This window comes from Oxyura jamaicensis, chromosome 4 (assembly GCF_011077185.1).
Source record: "Oxyura jamaicensis isolate SHBP4307 breed ruddy duck chromosome 4, BPBGC_Ojam_1.0, whole genome shotgun sequence".
Lineage (NCBI taxonomy): Eukaryota > Metazoa > Chordata > Aves > Anseriformes > Anatidae > Oxyura > Oxyura jamaicensis.
Window position 1 is genome coordinate 55420714 of NC_048896.1, and position 21978 is coordinate 55442691.

The 21978-nt window shown below is 36.9% G+C and overlaps 1 protein-coding gene across 1 annotated transcript in view; it reads right to left on the reverse strand.

Moving 5' to 3' along the window:
- Positions 1–2833: 2833 nt before the first annotated feature.
- Positions 2834–21978, reverse strand: part of USP38 (ubiquitin specific peptidase 38) — a 22883-nt gene continuing 3738 nt past the window's right edge. The window contains exons 3-10 of the mRNA XM_035324350.1: positions 18687–18816; positions 18331–18432; positions 15412–15570; positions 14135–14328; positions 13429–13522; positions 12472–12578; positions 10110–11454; positions 2834–5637 (exon numbers count right to left, since the gene is read on the reverse strand). Coding sequence (XP_035180241.1) covers positions 5476–5637; positions 10110–11454; positions 12472–12578; positions 13429–13522; positions 14135–14328; positions 15412–15570; positions 18331–18432; positions 18687–18816 — 2293 coding nt within the window. The 3' untranslated portion in view covers positions 2834–5475. The remainder of the gene's footprint in view (positions 5638–10109; positions 11455–12471; positions 12579–13428; positions 13523–14134; positions 14329–15411; positions 15571–18330; positions 18433–18686; positions 18817–21978) is intronic.

Here is a 21978-nt window from a genome sequence, read left to right on the forward strand (position 1 = left end):
GCCAAGTACTAACACTGTCCTTTGGCGAGGGAGATGCTCTCCCCTCAGAACTGGAATGGCTTGGCATCTCTGCAAAGCACTTAAGACTGACACCTCTTTTTACGTCATTTAATGCACACTGTAGGAAAACAGATTGTGAAACTGTTAACAGGCCTTGCATCAAATTTTATAACTCAGAAAAAAGGCCAGATAAAAAACATGGTAAAGCAGTGTAATGTAGTGACAGGAATCCATGCTCACAGGCTAAAAGAAATTATTACGATCAGGTCAATTTTGATGCCTGTTCACATCAAATTAAAAGATAATTTAAGACTATAGCTTGGAGCTGTAGTCTCTAAATTCAGGTGCATGCAACTCAGGGGGTGCACAAAACAATCCACTTGGGAGCAGGAAAAAGGTTTTTGTGCCATTAATAAGTACTTGAAGAGATTTTTCCATCTTTCTCTCATCATTTTTCAGTTTCTGTTATTATATACATTTTATAATGTCCACACACAGAATATATAAGCAATTTACATAAACTGTAGAAGGATTAGGCTCAGATAACACACTATTGACAGTATCTACCCTTTGGTGAAATTACACCACAGTTACAATGTCATGGCACATACTTATGAAACTATCAAACCATACGTGACTGCTAAATTAGTTAGGAACCATCCTTTCTTTTTGGTGATGTGGTAGTGCTGGGGCCAGGCTTAAACACTTCTCCCTCACTGCCCCTGCCTCACTTCCCTCACACCACCTCCATGTACAGCCACCCCACCCCCAGGGGATGCTCCCCACAGGTGCCAGCCTGTCAGCAAGGACTGGGTCCTGGATTACCTGCTCCATGTGTGGAGGTGTCCCTGAGGGGGCTGGTGACAGGACACACAGTACAGCCCCAAACAGGCTCCTCCTGCTCCAGCCCTGAGGGCAGGCCTAGCGCCTCAGGCACACTGAGGGAGTGCCATAGGACTGGCTGCCTCTGGCTGCTCAGAGTACAGAGAGGATGGCGAAGGTCCTAAGTGGCCAACAACAAGGCAAAAAGCAGCTGCTCCTCCCCTTGGTGTCTGAGACAAACACCCAGCAGCCAGGCCAGTGTTTCACAGCATGTGGTAGCGTGCTGCTCACCCAGAGAGCAGCAGCAGACTGTGCGTTTTGACAGGCCTGATACCAGTACAACTGGTTCCTAATAATCCACTATATCTTATTACTGGCACTGAGGAAAAAAAAGGAATAAGAACTGCATAACCTGAAACCACATACTTGCTTATAATCCAAACTTAGAAATAATTCTGTTTGAACTAAGAAAGCAGGAGCTTATAATAAAGAACTCTTTTAAATACATGTACTTCACTCTGGCTGAGTTTGTTTTCCCTTCCATACTTTCATTCAAGCACAAGTAAGACAAGAGAAATGGGAGGGAGGACGCATTGTTAAAAAATAAAAAAGCCATGTGTGGTAATCCAGTGGTGCATCACTTCACAGCTGACGTAGGTCACAGCTGGAGCTCAGCTCAAGGGCCAAGTACCTTTAAATCACTTGCTGAAACATGGATACGCATTAGTTCTGAAGTCCAAATAAGCTTCATGTTTTACAGAAGCCCCAAATAGCTTCCCACTATTTTTGTTTCTTAACTGTTATATTTGACCTGACACCTATGATTTTTAAAGCATTATACTCTAGCTACGAATTTAGTTTAAGGTGTACATATGACAACCATCTGTAAAGAACATGAAAGCCTGAAAGCTCATCTATTGCAACTTCTTGCTTATATCATAGATCTTTCCTTCACTCATTGAAGAAGTGCAATAATTTTACTAATTTTACATTTGATCACAGCCTACTGAGGCCATCAAATGCTACAACCGATTACATCCTACCGTAGGCTATTCCAGGGTAATCAATCTTTCATTAGCAATTGAATATATCTCTGGATCACAGGCCTGCCTAGATTCCACTTTCTATTACTTCACTTTTACGCCTCATTCCAATTTATCACAAGCCAAGTACACCCAACATTAAGCACTCAACCCCTTTTTATTGCTACTGTTACGCTGTGCTTCAGAATTCCCTTGGTTTACACTTGCCTCTACTCTGAGCCTTAAAAGCAAGATTGGTAACATCAAGACCCGAAGGCCAAGAGAAGAGAAAAGCTCTAGAGGCCTCTGGTTCATCAAGTCTAGTTGCCTACTATTCAGACACTGCTTTGCATTTAATTTCTTACACAGATATACTTGGCTCTTCCTCCAAAGCAGGTCTCTGCCTGTAAGGCTATTCCAGAATTAGTCCCAGCAATTAAGAAATTTCTAATGTAAGACATTCACATAAAGTTTATACTCGCTTTTGTTCTAACAAATATTTTGCCCACAGCACTTCTACTCTTCACCTATTATTTGTATAAACAAGTATCCTCACTTCATAAACAATTTTTACTGATACAGAGTTTAAAAAAAAGGCTTACCTATGAAATCAAACTTCCAGAAGACACAGCAGATGAGATATCTAATTATCCTGAGTAGGCAAACAAGGGGGGAAAAAAAGAGCTGGCCGGAAGTTCTGATTCTTTTAGTTATCCAAATAAAGCTTACCTCCCCTCATTCTGAATAAACACATTCACAGATATTGTAATCACTTGTTATGCTGGTGACACTCACAGGAATCCACTATAATGTTCCACATGAAAAACTACAGAAAATGAGCTGCATGGAAGAAAGTTGATACAACTTCACTAACCATTAAAACAAAGACCAAAACACAATCCCTTAGTATAAGGAAACATGATTTTTAAAAGACATACCATCCTTGAGATGGGTACAATACTATATCCTTCAAGAAAGGAAACAACAGAAAGCTTCAGAAATAGCATTATGTATTTTGTATCTTTCTACTTATTGAACTCAGATGGAAAGCAAATTAAGAATGGAGCCAAAAAGGTCAATAAACAAACCATCCAGCATTCAGTCAGACAAACTGAAGTACCATATGTACATCGAATGAAAGAACAATGTCCAGAACATGCAGTGCCATTACTGTAAACAATGAAAATCTGTACAGTTCAAAGTGAGAAATACTCCACTTTCACTAGCTTTATTGAAACCTTCCACATTAAGGTATCCATCTGCCTATGAGGGTTGCCAGGTCAACAGGCAGACTTGCAAATAGGTATCTTGAGTTTAAAAATCGATTTGTAAAACCCCAAGTAACTGCATCAATAGAAGTCAAGTAAAAAATAAAGGAGATTTTCAGTTTCAGACATACGATCATTTTACACTTAAGGATATCCAACCCTACGGCATTCCTCCAACCAAGTTTCCATATTTAACATCTAAGTTAGAATAGACTAACAAGATCATAGAAAGCCTTCTAAGAGCTCATGAAATGGATGTAGTACAATAGGTATACAAAAGTCATACCACACATTTTTTTAGGTGAGATACATAATTTTCATTTTTACTTTGAGAACATAAAAACGATATTGATCTTTACAAAACTGATTTTATATAAAGTAAAAACACTTGCTCCTGCTTTTAACTTCTAGTGTCTTAAAATGAACAGTAAACTGATCAGTAGAGACAAAACACTCCCATTTTAACACAAATACTCAACTTTTTAAAGTGTCCTTTCCACAATTTGGAAGAGAAAAACATAATTTACCTGTTATAAGAGCATTTTAAAGCCAGAGCCAACTGGCAAAGAAACCCAAAAGGAAATAAAAAACCTCCTTGGACTGAAAGCTACAGAGTAAGATGGAGCGAGCTTTCAAGACAACCTCACCCAAACTGAATGAGAACATTCCTCACACTGGTCTTGTAATATCCCCCATTTCCACAGCTGAATCCCCTGATTCAGAGACCTACAACTGAGGCAGCGATGAAAGCACGGGTCAAAGCAAGCTTGAAACCTACTAAAAAAAAAAAAATGAAGGTGACCTGCTCTAGCCTTCTTGAGCAGTAATATGAACCTATAGCAGAGCAAGTAACACAATTTTAGTGATAATATAAAAATAATTTGCAAGCTAAGATACCTTACTGTGGACTAAAATCCAAATATTTGATATTACATGAACATTTTCTTTAAAACTCATTTAATGCTTTTTAAAGGCATTTTCTGAAAAAAATTATACAGTTAAGCTAACACCTGCCAGGTTTGCATGCTTTTTAAGGATACGCTTTGTCACTTAATATAAAAACACAGCAAAACAGTGCAGAATCTTGTAAAAATACTTTAAATAAATTTACACTTCACTATAAGATTATTCAAGTTAATAATTAATCACCAGATTCAGTGTAATTCCTTTACTTCCATTATCCTCATTGCACATTAAAAACAAAGCTTCTGTTTCTGCCAAGACTAACAGAACAAGCCAGCAAACATTGCTCCACAGACAATGCCATTTTGGTCTTCTGCAGACACTTAAAACCTGAACTCACCAGAAATTTCTCTATAAGCAAAAGCAGTAGGCCAAACTTGAAAGGACTCTCAGAAGCACAGATCCTCAGCAAGGATCAATACAGGTAGCCTTCCTGCAATTTCAGAAGTATAGCTCAGTATTTATGACCAGCTTAACCAATGAAATCACTAGGTTTAGCCTTTTGAATCAAAAATAATTGAAAAAATTTACTGCATTTCAAGTTATCAGATTATTATTTTTTTTAATTTCTGGAAGCCTAATAGCTTTCTAAACCCAGATTGATTTCTAATATTGAAAAAAACGACTAACATATTGTCCCTTTTCTGCAGCCTCAGAAAGTTGTTCTTAAGTTACAGTACTGCAAGGCACATACAGAATCTCTTCCTTTCGAATACACAGCAGATATATTCCCTGAAATAATTTTAAAATGCTCAAAAAAATTAGAAACACTACAAAGTTAACTTCTATTTAAAAACATTGTTCCTACAGAACATGCACTTTTGGAAAACATCTTAGCAAATATTTATATGTTTTTCTTTACATTTACACTGGAAATATATTGAATATTTTTTAAAGTACTGTAGCATGTCACATATTAAGTTATTGCCTTCATTATAAGATTGCATCATATTTAGAAATCATAAAGGTATCAGATTTGTTAATAAGGTGGGGTGGGAAACTATGTATGCAGTATAACCAATCCAAAATAATTTCCACATAAAGCAACACCAGAGTCAAAATGAACTTTCCTCATTCAGTGGATAATAGAAAATTATGTACATGCACTTGTTGAGTTTAATGCAATGTCATTAAAAACTACTTAAAAATCTCCACTTCGTCTTTTGGGCAAGTGTCTCTTACCATAAAAGCAACTGAATTTTTAAGAGGTAGTTTTTTTCCATTATGCGCTTATTTATTTCAAATAAAACACAAGCAAAAAAAAAAAAAACAACATTTGCTTTTGTACAAGAATCAAGTCTCAAAACTTGGTACAATATATGACAATGTTCCAAAATTTTAATTGTCCACAGCATTACCAAGCTGCTTCAGAACCAGTGTATTCCAGGTTGTCTTCGTAGTCAAAAGACTAATCTACCAACAGTACTGAACCCACCCCCTCCTCCTCCACCTGCTGGTCCACAGCTTCCTGGGGGATCGTTGTCATCAAATCCATTGGGGCGGAAAGAACACGAGGCTGAGGCAGCTTGAAGTGCTTGTGTTCGAGCACTAAGCTCTTGCTCCTGAAATGAAAGAAAACTGACTATAAAAAAATCCTAGAGGCATTTAATTTCTAGTAAATTAGTAAAAACAGCTTTAAAAGCAACATTCACTAGCTTCTGGACTCTAAAGGCTGAACGGTTACCTTGTTGAAATCCAAGTTGAAGGCAACATCCATAGCCATTCCCACAGGTACAGTTTTGATTCACATACACTTAATCATGTTCGGCAAAATTAAATCCACTTAAGTTTAAGCTAGAAACATGAAGTTACACAGAATGCTTCTAAAGGAAGAGACTGCTGATCAAAAGCTAACAAAATATTAAATTGATACACACTTCTCATGAATTTTCATCCCAGAATTTTTAAGATGGTCTTGTTCTCGGTTGCCAAACTGAAATGCAAAACCTTTAAATCAAGGTTACTTATTTTAAGCCCATGATTTTATTCCACTTAATTGCGTGAATGAGCACAATACTCAGATAAAATACAACAAGACCAACAAGTGTTTAGCTTCTATTCAGTGTGCACTTTTAACTTCCAACAGTTACTGTGATGCTAACCCTGTATTAACATGAGTAGGTTTTCACAGCCCTCAAATAATTCAGAAAACAAATGAGAATCAGCTGCAGGAAAACCCAAGGAAGAAGTATCTGCATTAGAAGCAGAGGTAAGAAAGCAAAGCTTCCTGCCAGCTTGTTTTACAGGTGTGCACCTACCTCCATGGCTTCTGACACATCTAATAAGAGGATGAGCACAAGCTCTTCCCTCAGAGATACCATACGTTCTCTCTCTCCTGCTAGTTTCACAAACCTTGCAGTACTTTGCACTTAAGTATCCCTTTCTCAAATTGGCCGAGAGCCTCACAAGTCAAGGGAGGGAAGTCAGGGGTAGGGTTCTTGAAGACTAACAAGAAAGATTAAAAGTAAAAGCTACACTTCAGGAACAAAAAGAGAGCATTTAGGTGCTAAGGATCACACTGGCAGCTTTCATGTGACAGCTGGTCACTTCACACCACCATCTTCAAGCAAAAGCAATAAATTTTCACAAGATTTTCATAACCACGATGATCATCTTCAGTTGTTCCTTTTCTTCTCCACCACCTCCTGGTGAAAGCAAGGAATGGAGCCAAAACCTAAAAGACTGTTACACTACCATGAAAGTGCTGAACAGACTTGTCCATGCACTTTAAGTGCTAAAAATAGCATGTACAGATTTAAACTGTGGGACAGTTTTCTGTCCTCTTATAAAAACATAGCCTAAGTATGAAACTATTTTGCACTACTGAAAAGCATACTAATTTCCAAAGCCATATAAAAGATTCTTAAAAAGCTGTCAAAACAGATATGCCACTGTCCCTGAAAGACAGTATTATACAGTCTCCAACAGTATGTGGATTCTTACACATCTGTTAACTATAACAGAAAGACTACTTAATACCTAGGGAATACAAAACTTTTCATACCAGAAACCAACAGGAATTTTGATTTAAGTAGCAGGATTTGTGTAAATTGCCTGGTTAGTTGAAAAAAGCTGTTTAACTTAAGACAGAATGTCTCCTCAAAACCTAACAGTGGGAATACTGCTACACTGCACCTTGGCTCATTTTTTTTTTTTTTTTTGCTGAAATGTTAGCAACGTTTCTTTTAATGCAGCAAGGAACCAAACCAAAAAAGGAGGAGTTTTCCTTACTCCCTCCTCCACTTTTGTCCCTCCGGAGAACTCTTTGGCAACTTCACACTCCTTAAAACGAGGTAGTTGAATTTTACCTAACAAACTGGATTAAAAAGAATATAAGCATCAGCAATAGGTCTGTAGATGACCCTATATTAAATAAAAGTGTTATTTTTGGCTACAAATTTCAAAACCTCTTAAATGTGTTGTGTTTTTTTTTTTTTTGGCAGATTTATCTACAATGTCATTTCCTTTTCTGCAGTTACTAGGTTAAGTTACTTCATGCATATTTTGTATTGTGCACCTTTCACAATACAGATCACAACAGTCTATTACGAGGCTTCCTTGCAGAGGAGATGAATCCTGTCTTGACTACTACCAGCAGTGACAGGCACTAACAGCAACACCACCATATCCTGCACATGACTTACGTGCAAGGGATGACTCCCAACTCTGGAGCCCCACATCACTGCATTGCAGACGCAAACAAGCTACAAGCATAGCTTTTTATCAATTGCTTAAGAGAACATGCAGAAGCAGCCACAATGCACTGAGAAGAGGATAAACTTCACTTGTGAACTAAATTCTTTGCTAGAGTGTATAAAACTATTTCCTATCATAGACAGAAGGCATCTCTACGCATGCATACACATGAGAAATACATAGCAGTGATCAAATTACCAATTAAAGCTTCTCGACAGCATTAAGAGCTGCACCCTATCATTGCATTCAGTGCTAAAACAACTGATGCCTACTACGTCTAAACATCTACCAATTTAAGATTTTTCATGCTTTATTCATGCTTAATAGTGCTAAACGAGCCCATCTCTTTCTTCTCAAGCATATGCTGACTTAATATTAGCCTGTATTAGCTGCTCTAGTATAGCAAACAACACTGCAATTTCAACAAGAAATGTCCGTGTTTCCATACAAAGCAAATGCTTGGTGTTTTTAAACCAGTTAATTTCCTTCCCTGAAAAAGACAAATCAGTTAAGTAAATCTCAGTAGTCACCATAGTTCTGTGGACTGCGAACAACGCAGAGCATTCCCCTCTTCCCCCCACAAAGTCTTCCACTTGCTCTCAGAAAGCAATTTTTAATTTGTTTTAATTGGAGTGGGACCTACTCATACTGCAGGTTATGATATTTGAAATGAAAATAGTGTAGTTTATCTTGTGGTAAACTGGTATGCAATAATAAAACTAAAGCACTAGGGTAGAGGATTTTTTTTAAAAAAAACACCTTGTTTCAAAGAAGTGAAGGCTTCGTCAATAGGAAAGTATATTCTCAACAGAATACTTCTTTGGAACTCTAAACAGTGAAATTAGACTTCTCAAAAGTACAATAACATAATTCAGAGGATCACAACACTAGACCTAATTTGAGAAAAAATAACTAAAGGATTTTTAAACCGTGTCATTTAAACTGAGAAAAGGACAGGATCTCAAGAACTAAGAAGTTAATACGGAAGAATTCGGCATTTCGATGTGCATAAAGACAAAAATTAAAGAAGTAACAAAAAACAGTACGTATGTGGAAAGTATCAACCTTTTTTCATTTTAAGGACACTTGTGTTATAACTGAAAGGCTTCAGGACACTAGTAGCTTAGAAGTAAAAGCCAGCTTACATGAGAAGATGACAAGACTTTACGTAACTTTAGCTACAAGCTTTATGGAGAAAGCTTTAGTCTAGAAGACTATTCAAAACAATGTTTGTGAGTCTGTCAAGTAACTAAGTTTTAAAAAGTCACATTGATTTTCCTCTACTTCCAAGTGTACAGCAGTATTCAAGAAGACCAGTTTAACTTTTTACTAAGTTCCAGAAATTGACTCAAAATGGTCTTTGAAATACTAACTTACAGAACCCCATTTAAGCTCTGAGTTTGAAGTTTGGTGATGAACAGAGTCATACATAAATGGAAAGAAATAAAAGCAATTCTGATCAAAAATATTATTTGGAACTGCTGCTGAAGAAGTTAAGCCTTATGCCACCCTGTATAGACAAGAGGAGAGATAGCATATGAACAATGATGGTTAGCACACAAATCTTTTAAATAGTCAGAAAATAGCAGCACAATTGCTACTGAAGCTTCCAGCTGAAAGTTTATCAAATACGTGTGACTATTATAAAAGATAATCACAGCAACATTCATCTGCTCTTTCCCAATTTGAACTTAACTAATTTTTCTTTTCTGAGTAGGCCTATAACTCCCAGGAACAGCTTAACCCAAGGAATACACAATAAAACACTACTAGACAGCCTAAACATAGCAGTGGTGCTCAAAATAAACCACGTTTTAATGTGGAGCACAGCATCTTTTAAACAACAGCAATCTAAAACATAGCTACTGCAAAAAGGAAGAGCTCCCAGAGAAAAAAAAAAAGGCAGAAGGAAAGCAGAATCTAGTCGCTAGCACTTGGTCTTCATTTTAATTGTTACAGCATTTAGGCAATCACAGTTGTACAAATGTCACTTGAAATGAAAACACACTTAAGAAGACTAAAAGTTAATATACTCCAGCCATTCTTGCAATTTATGAAAGGCAATGCAACTTAGTACTGTTTGACAAGCTCTTCATGTATACTGTTTTAAGTGGTTAAAGGACCAGTTTAAATTATTTTCTCTTGTACTTCCTGCCTAATGGTGACAGCTGATCAAGTTGCTAGACAGATTTCATAGTACAGGTCAAGATAGAAGACGGATTTGTGATTTACCAAGTTCACGTACCAGAATACTCAGAAGCTACCTTTTTTCTTTGTATTTCAACTGCTTCTTGTGAGTGTTAAGGAGACCACTCTCCACATACTACTTGAAACTTACCTGCAAGTATAGTTTGTTATCTTTCGTAATCGCATCCATGAGGTCTTTTTGCAGGGGAGGGTCTCCATTTACCCAGAGTCCATTTGCTGAATTGGTGTTGAAGCCACAGGTGTTATTTTGTTTTTTGTAAAAGAGAACATAAGCAGTGTCCTTTGGAAACCTACTGGTAATTTTCTGGAGTGACTGAAATGAGGTAAATGTCACTCTGCTGTCATTGAACAGAAACCATTCTTTTGACATCTCAGTGTCCAGCTCATTTTCTGTAACAGTACAAGGACTCTCCTCTGCCAACAACTTATTCTGAGGACAAACTAAAGAGAGAGCTTTAGACTGATGACACTGTCCTGAAGGCCCTGAACCTGTAACATTTCTGGCATATGAATAGTAATGTCCACTTTCAGAGGATATGCCAGAGTGCACCACCACAGAGCTTAGCGTGTAGGGCACCAGCTGTGGACAGGACAATTCATCAGCACCAGAGGGCTTAAGTTTTTTAGCAAGATTTTCTCCAATATCAGAAACCTCAACATCAACAGACCAACCTCCTGAAACTACAGCTAGAGGTGATGCTGCTCTTTTGACTGGCAGTTCCAAAACAAGTGGTAGAGAAACATTGTCCAAGATCTTACGTCTTATATGACACTTTGGATCATATGAAAATCTCAGTAGAGTGAGAATGAGGTATTCAGGTTCCTCAATGATTTGCATAGTTTTCTCAGCGTTCTGTAGAGAGGCACACTTTTCACAATAATATTTATTGTCTCCACTGAGGATCTCAGGTGCCAGAAAATAATTCAATAAGTCTGTAACTGATGGGGTATTTTTCCCTGCTAGCCTCTGAGACGTGTCCCTGTTTTCTTGACCTTTGTTGAGTTCAGAATTGGTCTCACAGTTTGGCTCAGCAGAAAAATCTTTTGTGGTTCCTTCATTCGTAACTGCATCACATCCACCATTTATTTCCAAACTATTGAGAGGCGTTTCTCCAGCAGCAACAGTTGCTGAAGTACTTGTTTCCACCCCACAATCATCTTTCATTTCAGAACAGTCCACGCATTTTGAACCAACGTTCTCCAAGGATGCTGGAGGACAGAAAGCCAGGGAGAGATCTGTGAAAGCTTCTTCCTTTTGAGATGTGCTTTTGCAGTTCAAACAGCATATAGTAGTCTTCAGTTTTCCTCCAAACATTTTCTCAATGAGAGTTCTTTCTTCAATTCCCATACAAGGTGCTTCAGCAAATACCTGTGCTTTATGGACAGTTTCTTGTGTCTGGGACTCTTCATTCTTCCTACTTTCAGGAGCCTTTACTGAAGACAATGCTTTCAAGGTTCTCTCTTCTTCATGCAGCCTAAAGACAAAGAAAAAAGTCCAAGTAGTAGTACTGTTTTTCAAAGAAATACAGCTGCAACATGAGACTTCTTTCAACTTACAGTAAAAAATTAATGGTTAAGTGAATACAAACATCTTACATTAAAAAAAACTTATCGTTCATATAAGCCAGCCAAACCATACAGCTCAGTACTATCCAGTAGACTATAGAGTGAATTATAAAGTGAAAGCATAAAGATTCTTGTGCAAATTCTATATGTAACTGAACACAATGAATACACTGTGAGAACCAGTATGAATTTAATAGAAGTGTTGTTTACTAGCTTATCATCCTAAATCAAGTCTCCATTTGACTTGTTCTCATGGCAGGCTTCCTAAGAGAAAAAGTAGCTATTTACATAGCGCCAGACAACTTCCAAGGAAAAGAGAATGTCAGGATTTTGCACCCAAAGTTAGAAACTAGTAAAAGTAACCCAACACAGGGAAAAAAGGACACTTTCACAACTGAGATAAAATTCTCCAGAAGCAGAAAGTGCCTAAGCGTATTGCCTAAGCCAAAACTCAGTAAAAATACTCCGTATGCAAAATTAATTCACTTATTTATAAACAACTAGTTATAAAGGCATGTACATCTCTTCATTATTTATCTAACCTATATGAAATATAGCTGCCTACACTAAGATGAAATTTCAGATCTGTGACTAAACAGGTTTCAGCAATCACATGAATTTTACAATGGGACCACAGCTAACACAACTAACACCCAAGTTCATGTTTAAAAAAAAGAACATCACCACCAACACAACCTGTTTTAGATGATGTGGAGAGAGGATTGTATTTGGACTTCACCATGGTTTAAACTCATGAAGAAAAGTATTTCAGAGATGATTTATGACAAACACAGTCAGGAGACAGACCCAAAACTCCGGATTTTCACTCATGCAGTGGAACTATTAGATGACTGCTCCCAGTAAGAAGCTCAGCATTATGTGATAAGGCTGCAGTTTCCTACTCATTCTTGGCATGATAACTGTACCTGTCTAGAAGGAACCGGAGATATTCTGAGCAATCCTGCTGGGAACGAGGAGTGAACCATGGCGGCCTGGAAGCCTCAAAGAAAATTCTAGGAGCATATGCCTCCCTCTGTTAGTGTATGAAATAAACAGACAATGATAAACAAAAACTAAAACATTTTGTTATATCATTTTGATATGAACAGCTGGACTCTGAACCACTTTATGCTGAAGGAATTGTATGAAATACTATTTACACATTTAAACAATTTAATCATAGGAGGAAAAAAACAAGTATTAGCTATTAATTTTGTAGCAATCACCACTAGTACAGAGAAAAGTAGTGGTTCCTGCAAATATTCTATGTGTAGGGAGCATAAGCCAGACATTAAGTTTAAGAGCAAGTTAATGTTCTTGCTGGCAAGCTTGAAAAAGATGTACTTCAGAAGAATGCCAATATTTCATTAGTACCAATTTATTTTTAAGGTGATCCATCCACATGACTTTTGCAACGCGTTTGTTGGTATTAATCCGTGTCTTTTGTCTTCTATTACTAGGAAAATACTTTGGTGTTGCATTTAATAAAGGTCAAATCAGAAGGTGAACGACATGAAAATTTAATGTAGAAATCACTATAGAACTTCATCCCATGAAGCTGCATAAAATCAACTGGTATATCAGTTCAAGTCTTAGTTATTTTTTTTTTCCATTTTGCCTTCTGAAAGGAAACACGTTACTACCCATCTATAAAAACAGAACTTGTTTTGTCATTTGGTTGTTTGTAAGTGGATGTTCCACTTATGAAATAGATTACTCCAATCCCATTCATGTCATCTGAACATTTGGAGGCAGACTCATTCCCCTACAAATCTACCATATTTTATTTTTAATGTATTGTAGTGTGCTCCCATGGCACAATGTCACTTCCTAAAATTTGGTATACAAATTTAAGCTTAAAAAAAGATCAAAAGCTATCATACCTGGGTGTGGGCCAAGAATGCAAAAAGATGCTGCAATTTTCTCATTAGCGAATTACACCCATTTAGATTCAGAGATAAAACACGTCTTCTGAAACTGAAATAAGAAGTAGATGTTAGTTTCCCTTGTAGTTTCCTAACAGCAATGCAGGCATCATTCCATCTCAAATTACTTCAGTTTGAAAGACAGCAAAACACACAACACTTGAACACTTCCCTTCAATCCCTGGATTCTGCTCTAGAGCACAAATATGAAACCACTGTACAGTAGGAGCTCATTGAACTAAGACATTTCTCCAAATATTTCTCCCCCCACCCCAACACCTTCCAGATAGTAACAAAAGCATCACCATGCAACTTTTAAAATATTAAGGAGAGCAAAGAAAAGATGACTTGTCTGGCACCTGGAAGATAGACACTTAACTCTCATTTTAGACACTGAAGAAACGCATTGAGTCAGTGTTAAAATGCTTTTGTTAGTTCATTGCATATACATTTTTGACAATGCACAGAAAAGATCAGGATTTTTAACAGATAAAATTGCAATTCCACAGAGATACATTTTAGAAAAGCAATCAGCATCTAAGTGCAAAGAAAGCCACCCAGCCCTAAGCAGCTGACTAACCTAGGACATGTTTATATTCAAAGAAAGGCAAGAAAACTGTAATAGTCAATTTGCAATGAAAAGAGATGGTAAAAGAGAGCTTACTCTGTAGCCATAAAAAGTGCCTGAATAACACTGTTCATGTAGCAAGTATTTCCCAGATTAATTAGACCTGTCTTCCCAGTTTCAGATTTTCCAGAAAGTCTAGATAAACAAGATGGCAAAGAACTGGATTGAGAAGTCCAGGCGCTCTGACTGAGAATCAACTTAATCTTCTCTTCACTGGGTTTGGGCATATCCTACAAAAGAAACAAACACATTTAATAGACTTGTATATTTGCTTTTATAATAGGTACTGCCACCCAGCAGTCTTTTATATCTTCTCTTACTCCTGACTTCTCCTTCAGGCTTTTGCCACCCCTGCTAGCCTAGCGCATACATGCTGCTATTGCCTTTGAAAATACTGACAGCACAAATGTCTGGCAAGTCAAAAGCTAACAAAATGTCCTGTTACAAACAACAACAAATTCCTTGAATCCTCTTCTTCAGGGCTTCTTTTGTCAACCAGCAAGTGACACGAATAAGGGGCTGGTAGACACCTTTGATCTGCATACACACATAATCCTTCCTGCCCCTCAAAACTACTTTGCAAATTCCATGGATTAATAAAACCTCAAAACATCCATAACCTTTTGTGGAGATGCATTCCTGTTGTCAAATCAGAAAAAAATAAGAATAAAGAAGTCCAAAATAGTTGAAGTGAAGTTGATAGGGGGCTTTTTAAGCTTCAAAACATGTAAGTGAAATACCACTGTTATAAAATCAGGCAGTAACACCCTAGTGTATGAGTTTTTCTTTGAAGTAGTGAAAAATATGCATTATGTAAATAAAATATTGTCTCAAAAAAGCAGAACTTGGCTTTGAAACAGTATAAGCCAGTATCCTTTACCCACAGAGGCATGCAATACTGACTGCACTGTTAAGATGTGTTTACTTGGTGTTTTGGAGATAATCAGTGAATCATGCCATTTCAAGTACTCCTCAGCCTGAACTTATATTTCAACAGTTACAGTTTCTAGTTTGAGTTGAAATGCAATGTCTAGATTAAACCTTGCAAAGACGTTGTTAGGTACACAAAGCTGAAGAAATTAGGTTGTGTTTTTAATAAAGGCTCTAATTACAGACTTCTCTTAAAGGCTGTTATAATCAGCTCATGGACAATCAGAACTTTTTATTTCAAATAGTTAGAATCAACAATAGATTATGTCATTCTCATTTTTCCCTAGTGGATGTTCTAAACAACTTAGATCTGTCAGATTATAGCTTTCATGTTTGGGAAAACAAAACAGAAACATCCCGCCATCTTTGCATTCCTAATATACCTTAATAGCTTCCAGAATGGGTTCATAGAGCTCTGGAAAACCTGAATAATGATACATCATACAGTGTATCAACTCAGTCAACTGCATCAAAAATGCTGTACTGGAAGGTAAACCATCACTTTTGAAGGAGTGAACCAAGCTGACCACGTGTGGCACAACCTAAAGGACGGAAAAAAAAGTATTGAACAGCAATTCAATTTTCAAATTTTATTCTACAGACAACTTTACTGTTTCCACACCCTAAATGTCAGGAACATTTTGTTCTTAAGGTAACAAGTGATTGAGAAACAGTGACCTGAAAAATGCATGCATTATTCTTTATCCTTGACAATTTTCAAACAGCACAATTAATCATTCAATGCTGTCTTCTAATATACTAATTTTTGGAACTTCATGAACTCAGATGCATGTCAGGTTTTTAAACAGTCACATGTTCAAAGTACTCATCTTATTAATGATAGAGCAAACATTTTGCTTTTGTGCCACCACTAACAGCTCAGTATTCTGTCCTAATTTCATACATACAGTTTTTAAAACAAAATGTCTCAATTTCTTTAATAGAATCTAATGCTTGTTATCTGAAGCAGGTAAGGCATTCAACTGATTTATTTTAAAAAGATGGAAACTGGTTTGCAGCTCCACCTAGTGATAGAGCTGGGCTCAAACCAAGATAACATATCACAAGCTAAAAAAACTAGCATAGGGATAGTAACCTATTTGGGAACTAGCTCAAATTCATTACTGCTTTAAATTAATTATACCAACAGTGTTTAGCCTAACTCTTTCCCCTTCTTCAATGCAGTTCTGTCTGTATTTTTAATGTAAAAAGTCTTATTCATTAGTCTTAAAACATAAAAAGGAGAAAGTTATTTCAGTGCAGGCCCTAGGAGTAGGGGCTTACCACTGAACCAAAATATTTTGGATACTTTTGTTTCTAAGTGATCAAATGGGTTCAACTGTGGAAAAATTGATGCAATCATTTCCCATCACAAACAGCTAAAACTGTTCTGCAATAAAGACGGAAAGTATACAAAAAAAGTAAGAATGCCATCATCTTAGGCAAGTGCGTAAGTTACATGAACCAGTATACTTGAAAACACCAAACTAAGAGTGGCCAGGTGCACAATACTCATTTGCCACTTTCTCAAATATCAGTTGTTTTGTAAGTACAAAAATTTTTTTTTAATCTCAGAAACAAACCCTACTCTTTTTGCCAGCAAGATACCTACTCTTTGAAAATGAAAATACCAGGATAAATTATTGTAGGAACCATATAGTCACCGATGAAAGCTGCAATTAAAAGTTTGTCACTTTACAAATGCAAATACACAGCAATGACTAAGTGTCAGCTTCCAAGAATGAGATTTGCATAAATAAAACCGGAGATGTGATAATTTTGTACAGACAAGCCATGTGGGAAGAGCAGAATGTACAAGTCCAAAGGTCTAATTGAGAATCAAAGGCTTGCTTAAGGTACACTGCATAATAGTCAAAGTTATACTTGGAATGTATACAGAAGCATCACTTTTGGCTGAAGTTGAACTAAAGTGTCATACTCCAGTACAAACTGTGGTTGAGTTACATATTGTAAGTACAAGAGAACATTCTTCAAGGACTTCAAAAGCAAGTCATTCAAGTAATGATGCTCAAAAACAGCAAAGAGGAATGTTAACTCGGATACACTGCAAAATACATTCAGCAGCCTTTATGAAATGATTAATTACTTCAATTTCAGATAATTTTAAAATAGTAAACAAGTAGTTTAAATGCAGGAGAATATGATAGGATACTAAATGACAGCAGTGTATCAAAAATCAAAGTGAAAAAGGTTGTTTCAGACTGAGGGAAAATGGCAATGGTGAAGTCCTGAAGACATGCTTAGGCAATGCTGCATGTATCACATGGTACAAGTTTTCCTTGTAATTCTAGAAATAGGTATTTTGCTTTAACTGTCTGTCTTCTACTTTACATTTTTCACATGGATGTTTGTCTCTCAAGAACAAAGAAAAGCAGGATGGCAACTACATGACATATTTGGTTTTGAGCACATTCAAAACAACTTGTCTGTTTCAATTGTCACTCAGTTTTTTTTATCATACATCCAGAGTAGGGCAGGGGAGGGAGTAGAGAGAAACTTTTGTTATTAAAAAAAGTTTAACAGGCATTAATACAATTACTCTGACACTAATGAAAGCGAAGCATTTGAGATCACTTCAAGCCTAAGAGCCCTTGGGACAGCTTAAAGAAAGTGTGTGCCATGATGTTCTTATACTCAAGCCTGAAAGACCTATATTTCACTTAAAAGCAACTTCCAGCTAGGCACTGAATTTGAGGAGAGGGAAGCTGTACACATCATGCTGTACGAATGTCATTGTCATAACCTAATACCTACTGCTTTTACTGGTGAGTTTTATTTTGAGAAGTGGCCATTAAAAACAGTACCCTTCTGTTTGCACACGTCACCACACATAACTTCCTTCAACTGAACTACTTGCTCTTGCACATCTATCCAGGGCAACTAGGTCATATATAGCAGGCAGTATAACTGGTTATCTGTTTTCTCTAAACGGTTGTGCCTGAAAGACCAACCCACAGCCCAACTTAACCTGTAGACTTCACACCACGTAAAACGCCATCCTAGAAGTACATAGTCAAAGACAGAATGTGGTCCCCAGATGCTACTGCCAGAAATATGTACGTGCCAGGAAGAACAAAGCATCGTTTCCAGTTACAGATTGAGTTGTTGAACCTGGCAGCTAGAAAGCCTAGTGGACTGTAACCCTAAGAAATATGATTCTGGAACCTTGAAACAAAGATGAAATCTGAGCACTTCAATTCTGTTTCTCTTTGCACACAATTTAAAAAGCCCATATGAATTACATTTCAAAACAACTGAAAATCATTTGATCAGTAGCTTACCAAATGAAAAGCTTCTGGAGAATGTTGGAAACTAAGTAACATGTGGGAAAGGACAGCAAGGGCACCAGGCCTCACTAGAGGAAACCAAAGTCGATTAAATACCTAAAAAAAAAAAAAAAAACCAACAAAACATTTATTTACAGTAAATCTAGAAAGTGAGATTCTAGTAAAAGTGTAAACAGACTTCCAAATCCTCAACCATTTGAAACAAAGTTACATGTAACTCTAAGCTACAAGTTTACATCATCTATGCAGGACAATAAAAGTGTATGTTATAACAGCTATGCAATTGCCTGTTGTTGGTTGTGTTACAAATTCCTTTCCCTTTCCTTCAGTTTTGTTCTTTTCCAACATACCAACTCAATCTTCAGCAGAGTGACATCAATAAGGATAGTAAATTTCTGGACTGCAGCTAGTCCTTTCAGCAGTGCAATCACCCAAGTTTCTACATGCTGAGCCAGAGGCCAAGACAACCAGTCAATCATCCTGAAAGATAATGAAAAATGATTTAGTAAAATAAAGCAACAAAACAAACAATATGCCACCTGATTTTGACCTTAACAAAAATATTCTATACACACAAACTCACAAGAAATAATGGAAGGGTATTAGGAAGTCTTAAGATAATTTCAGTTACATTTACACAAATTTATTGCTGTATTAACAACTAATACATTAAATAGATAATTAAAAATACATAAACATAACATTAAATATTATATGTTCTTTGTATTCAAAAAATGAACTCAGGTTTTACAGACATTAAGATAAAATTTTTATTTTGTGGCAGAAACAATTGAAGATGAAGAGCCTGTAATTGGCAACCTGCCCTCCTACAGCATTTACCACACAAACCAGAAAAAAAAACCTGACTACTAAGTTTAAAAAGGCAAAATCTAGTAATATTAAGTACTGCAGATGTTACAAAGACCTTATAGCTATCAGCAGCCTATGGTCTACACATGCCCTGAAAGGAAGAATTTTGATACAGCTAAGAAACAAGGAAGTGTGAAAGGAATTTAGCTATGCCTCAGAAATACAATGAAACATAAGCAACAAGAAAGTGCTGAAATTAAAGTCCTCTTATCTTCCTAAATTAGCAGACAATTTACAGATACTCAAGGCAGACAGGCATGTTACTTGAAGCAAGTCTAAGACACAGATGCTATCATAATGTAATGCCAGCCAAGACTTGATTTTTTCCCCACTCCCCTCCCCCAAAGACTCAACTCCAAAAATTTTTGGATTATCTTTAGTTTTCCACAAAATCTCCTCCTTCAAACCAGAAAAATAGCACTAAGAAGCTTGTAGGAAAAACTTCTTTCACCATGAGCATGGCCAGGCATTGAGGCAAGGTCTGCAGCACCTCCATCTGTGCAGAAAGCTCTTAACTCAGCTGAAAAAGGGCCTTGAGCAACAAGGTCTGACCCTGAAGCATACCCCACTGTGAACAGGAGTGGACCAGATGACCTCCAAAGGCTGCTGTTTTCAATCTAAAGAATGCTACAAATCCATTCTATAATTCAATGAAAAAGGGAAGTTACAGGTCTATTTCTTCATTTTCACATAAAAAGCTCCTCAAAGATTAATTTTTTTTTTTGAGTTCAAGTTCTAAGCAGAGCTGAACAGATTACAAGTAACCAGTCTAGCAGTCAGCATCACTATGAATAGGTTCATTTAGCAGGCTTCTAGCCTATTTAACTGAATGAAGAAAGCGCTGAAAAGACATGGACACTACATGAATGTATACATATCCACACACTACATATCCAAAAGGTTTTACATATTACTGTCTCCTGTCATCAGCAGCCAAAAGGAACAAAGAATCTAACAGTCTTAAGCAGTCCCATCCTCCCTGCTTTGATTTGCAACATAGAAGAATGCTAACATGGCACAGCTGCATAGCTTCTTTTGGATAAGAGCTATCTCATAAGCACTACACAGAAAGGGAGCACAAGCTGCTTTTCTTTTTTGCTCCAAGTACAAAGTTGTAACTAACTCAGACATAAAATAAACTACTGACAGGAGAACCAATATCAAATTACTTAAGATCTTAGGACTTCTAGCATTTAGTTTCAAGTCGGCTTCAGTCATCTGAAACCTGTACAGATGAATTTTATGGTGAAGAACCGCATGCAAGGCTTTGTAAGAGAATTTATGGACACAAGGAGTCTCAAAGTCATCAGCTGCACATGCCACATAGCTTGTGGTGATGAATCTGAAAGCAAACAATCACATCCTATGGTCTTCCTGGCAAATGAAGTGCTCCAAACTGAAATGAGGGTTTCAGTCCTAAGATTGCAAGCTAAAAGAGCGGTGTTTAGCAATACCAGACATGTACTGCAGGCATGCTGTATTACCATAAAAAAATTATATCTAGTTTATAAGTTAGATATGAAAAACGTGTAGCACACAAACATCCCCAAATTCACAGATCTTGCAATTAGGAACTACTCATATACACAACACTGGAAAGTTTCTCTAAGATAATCGTTAAGACTGTCTTGTTGTGTTTTTTTTTTTTTTTGGTTTACTTTTTAAGAATCAAGTACAGATCTACCTGTGTTTCTTCAATATCACTACAAAACACTTGGAAGAAACATGCCAACAATATTCTTTGCTCTGAAATTACACAAAGCTCCCATTTCCTCAGGGTGTTAAATTCAAATGTTGTTTTGTGAACAGCCTTTTCATATGCTTTATAAAATGAGGAATCCAATGTAGGCCAAAACTCCTTTGGCCTGCAAAGAATTAACCTTCACCTAAAAAAAAGGTCTCTAAGTCTCATCGCATCACGCTCTTCAGCACCCACCCTTTAATTTGTAGACTTGGTACTTTTCAACAGTGGCACAAAGACCTGCAAAGCGATTGAAGACTAATGACAATATATTTAACTTTCTTAATTAACTTTTTAGGTAACTAAAGAGTGTTTTGATAGAGCCCCGTTTCAGAACAGTGGTTTAAATGTATTCTGGTTACCATCCTGCTAATATATGCAGTTTCAGCCACACTTATTCTCAAACTCCAAATGAAAGACACTGCTTTTGGGCAGAAGCTGGGGCTCCTTGTGTTTCATCCCAACACTCTGGTCACAAGACTTGCCATGTTGTGTCATCTCTATTCAGTATAATTAACTATTAAGCTATTCACCACTATTACTAATAGGTCAATAGCTACCATTTGAGTATGACTAACCTTGTGAAGAAAAGGCTCATTGTCCATGTAATTGATACACATGGAACTCCCATCCTTAAAACCTGTTTCTGCTTTAAAAAGCTGAGTTGACGTTCTTAAGACAAGAAACAAAAGCCCAAAGAGAACATGGGTAAACCTGCAGACATGCTTAGGACTGTCCTTAAAAACAAAATCTGAGATCTGGTAGGTTATGATGGACTCTCAGGTTACTAGATAGTCTCTGCTGCACTTCCTCAGTTGCTACTGCATTTTAACACAAAAGCAGATATTAATATGGAACACGGTGATCATGCATAAACACTGAGCATTTTTTGTTTGACCAAAAGAACATCCTCAAGGCCCTGAGAGATCCTTCTGCCTCATACCAGCCTATGATGAACAGGCCTATTACCCATGTGTGCCTAACCACAACAGTATTTGATATCTCTGGATAAAATAAAATGTTGATCTCTG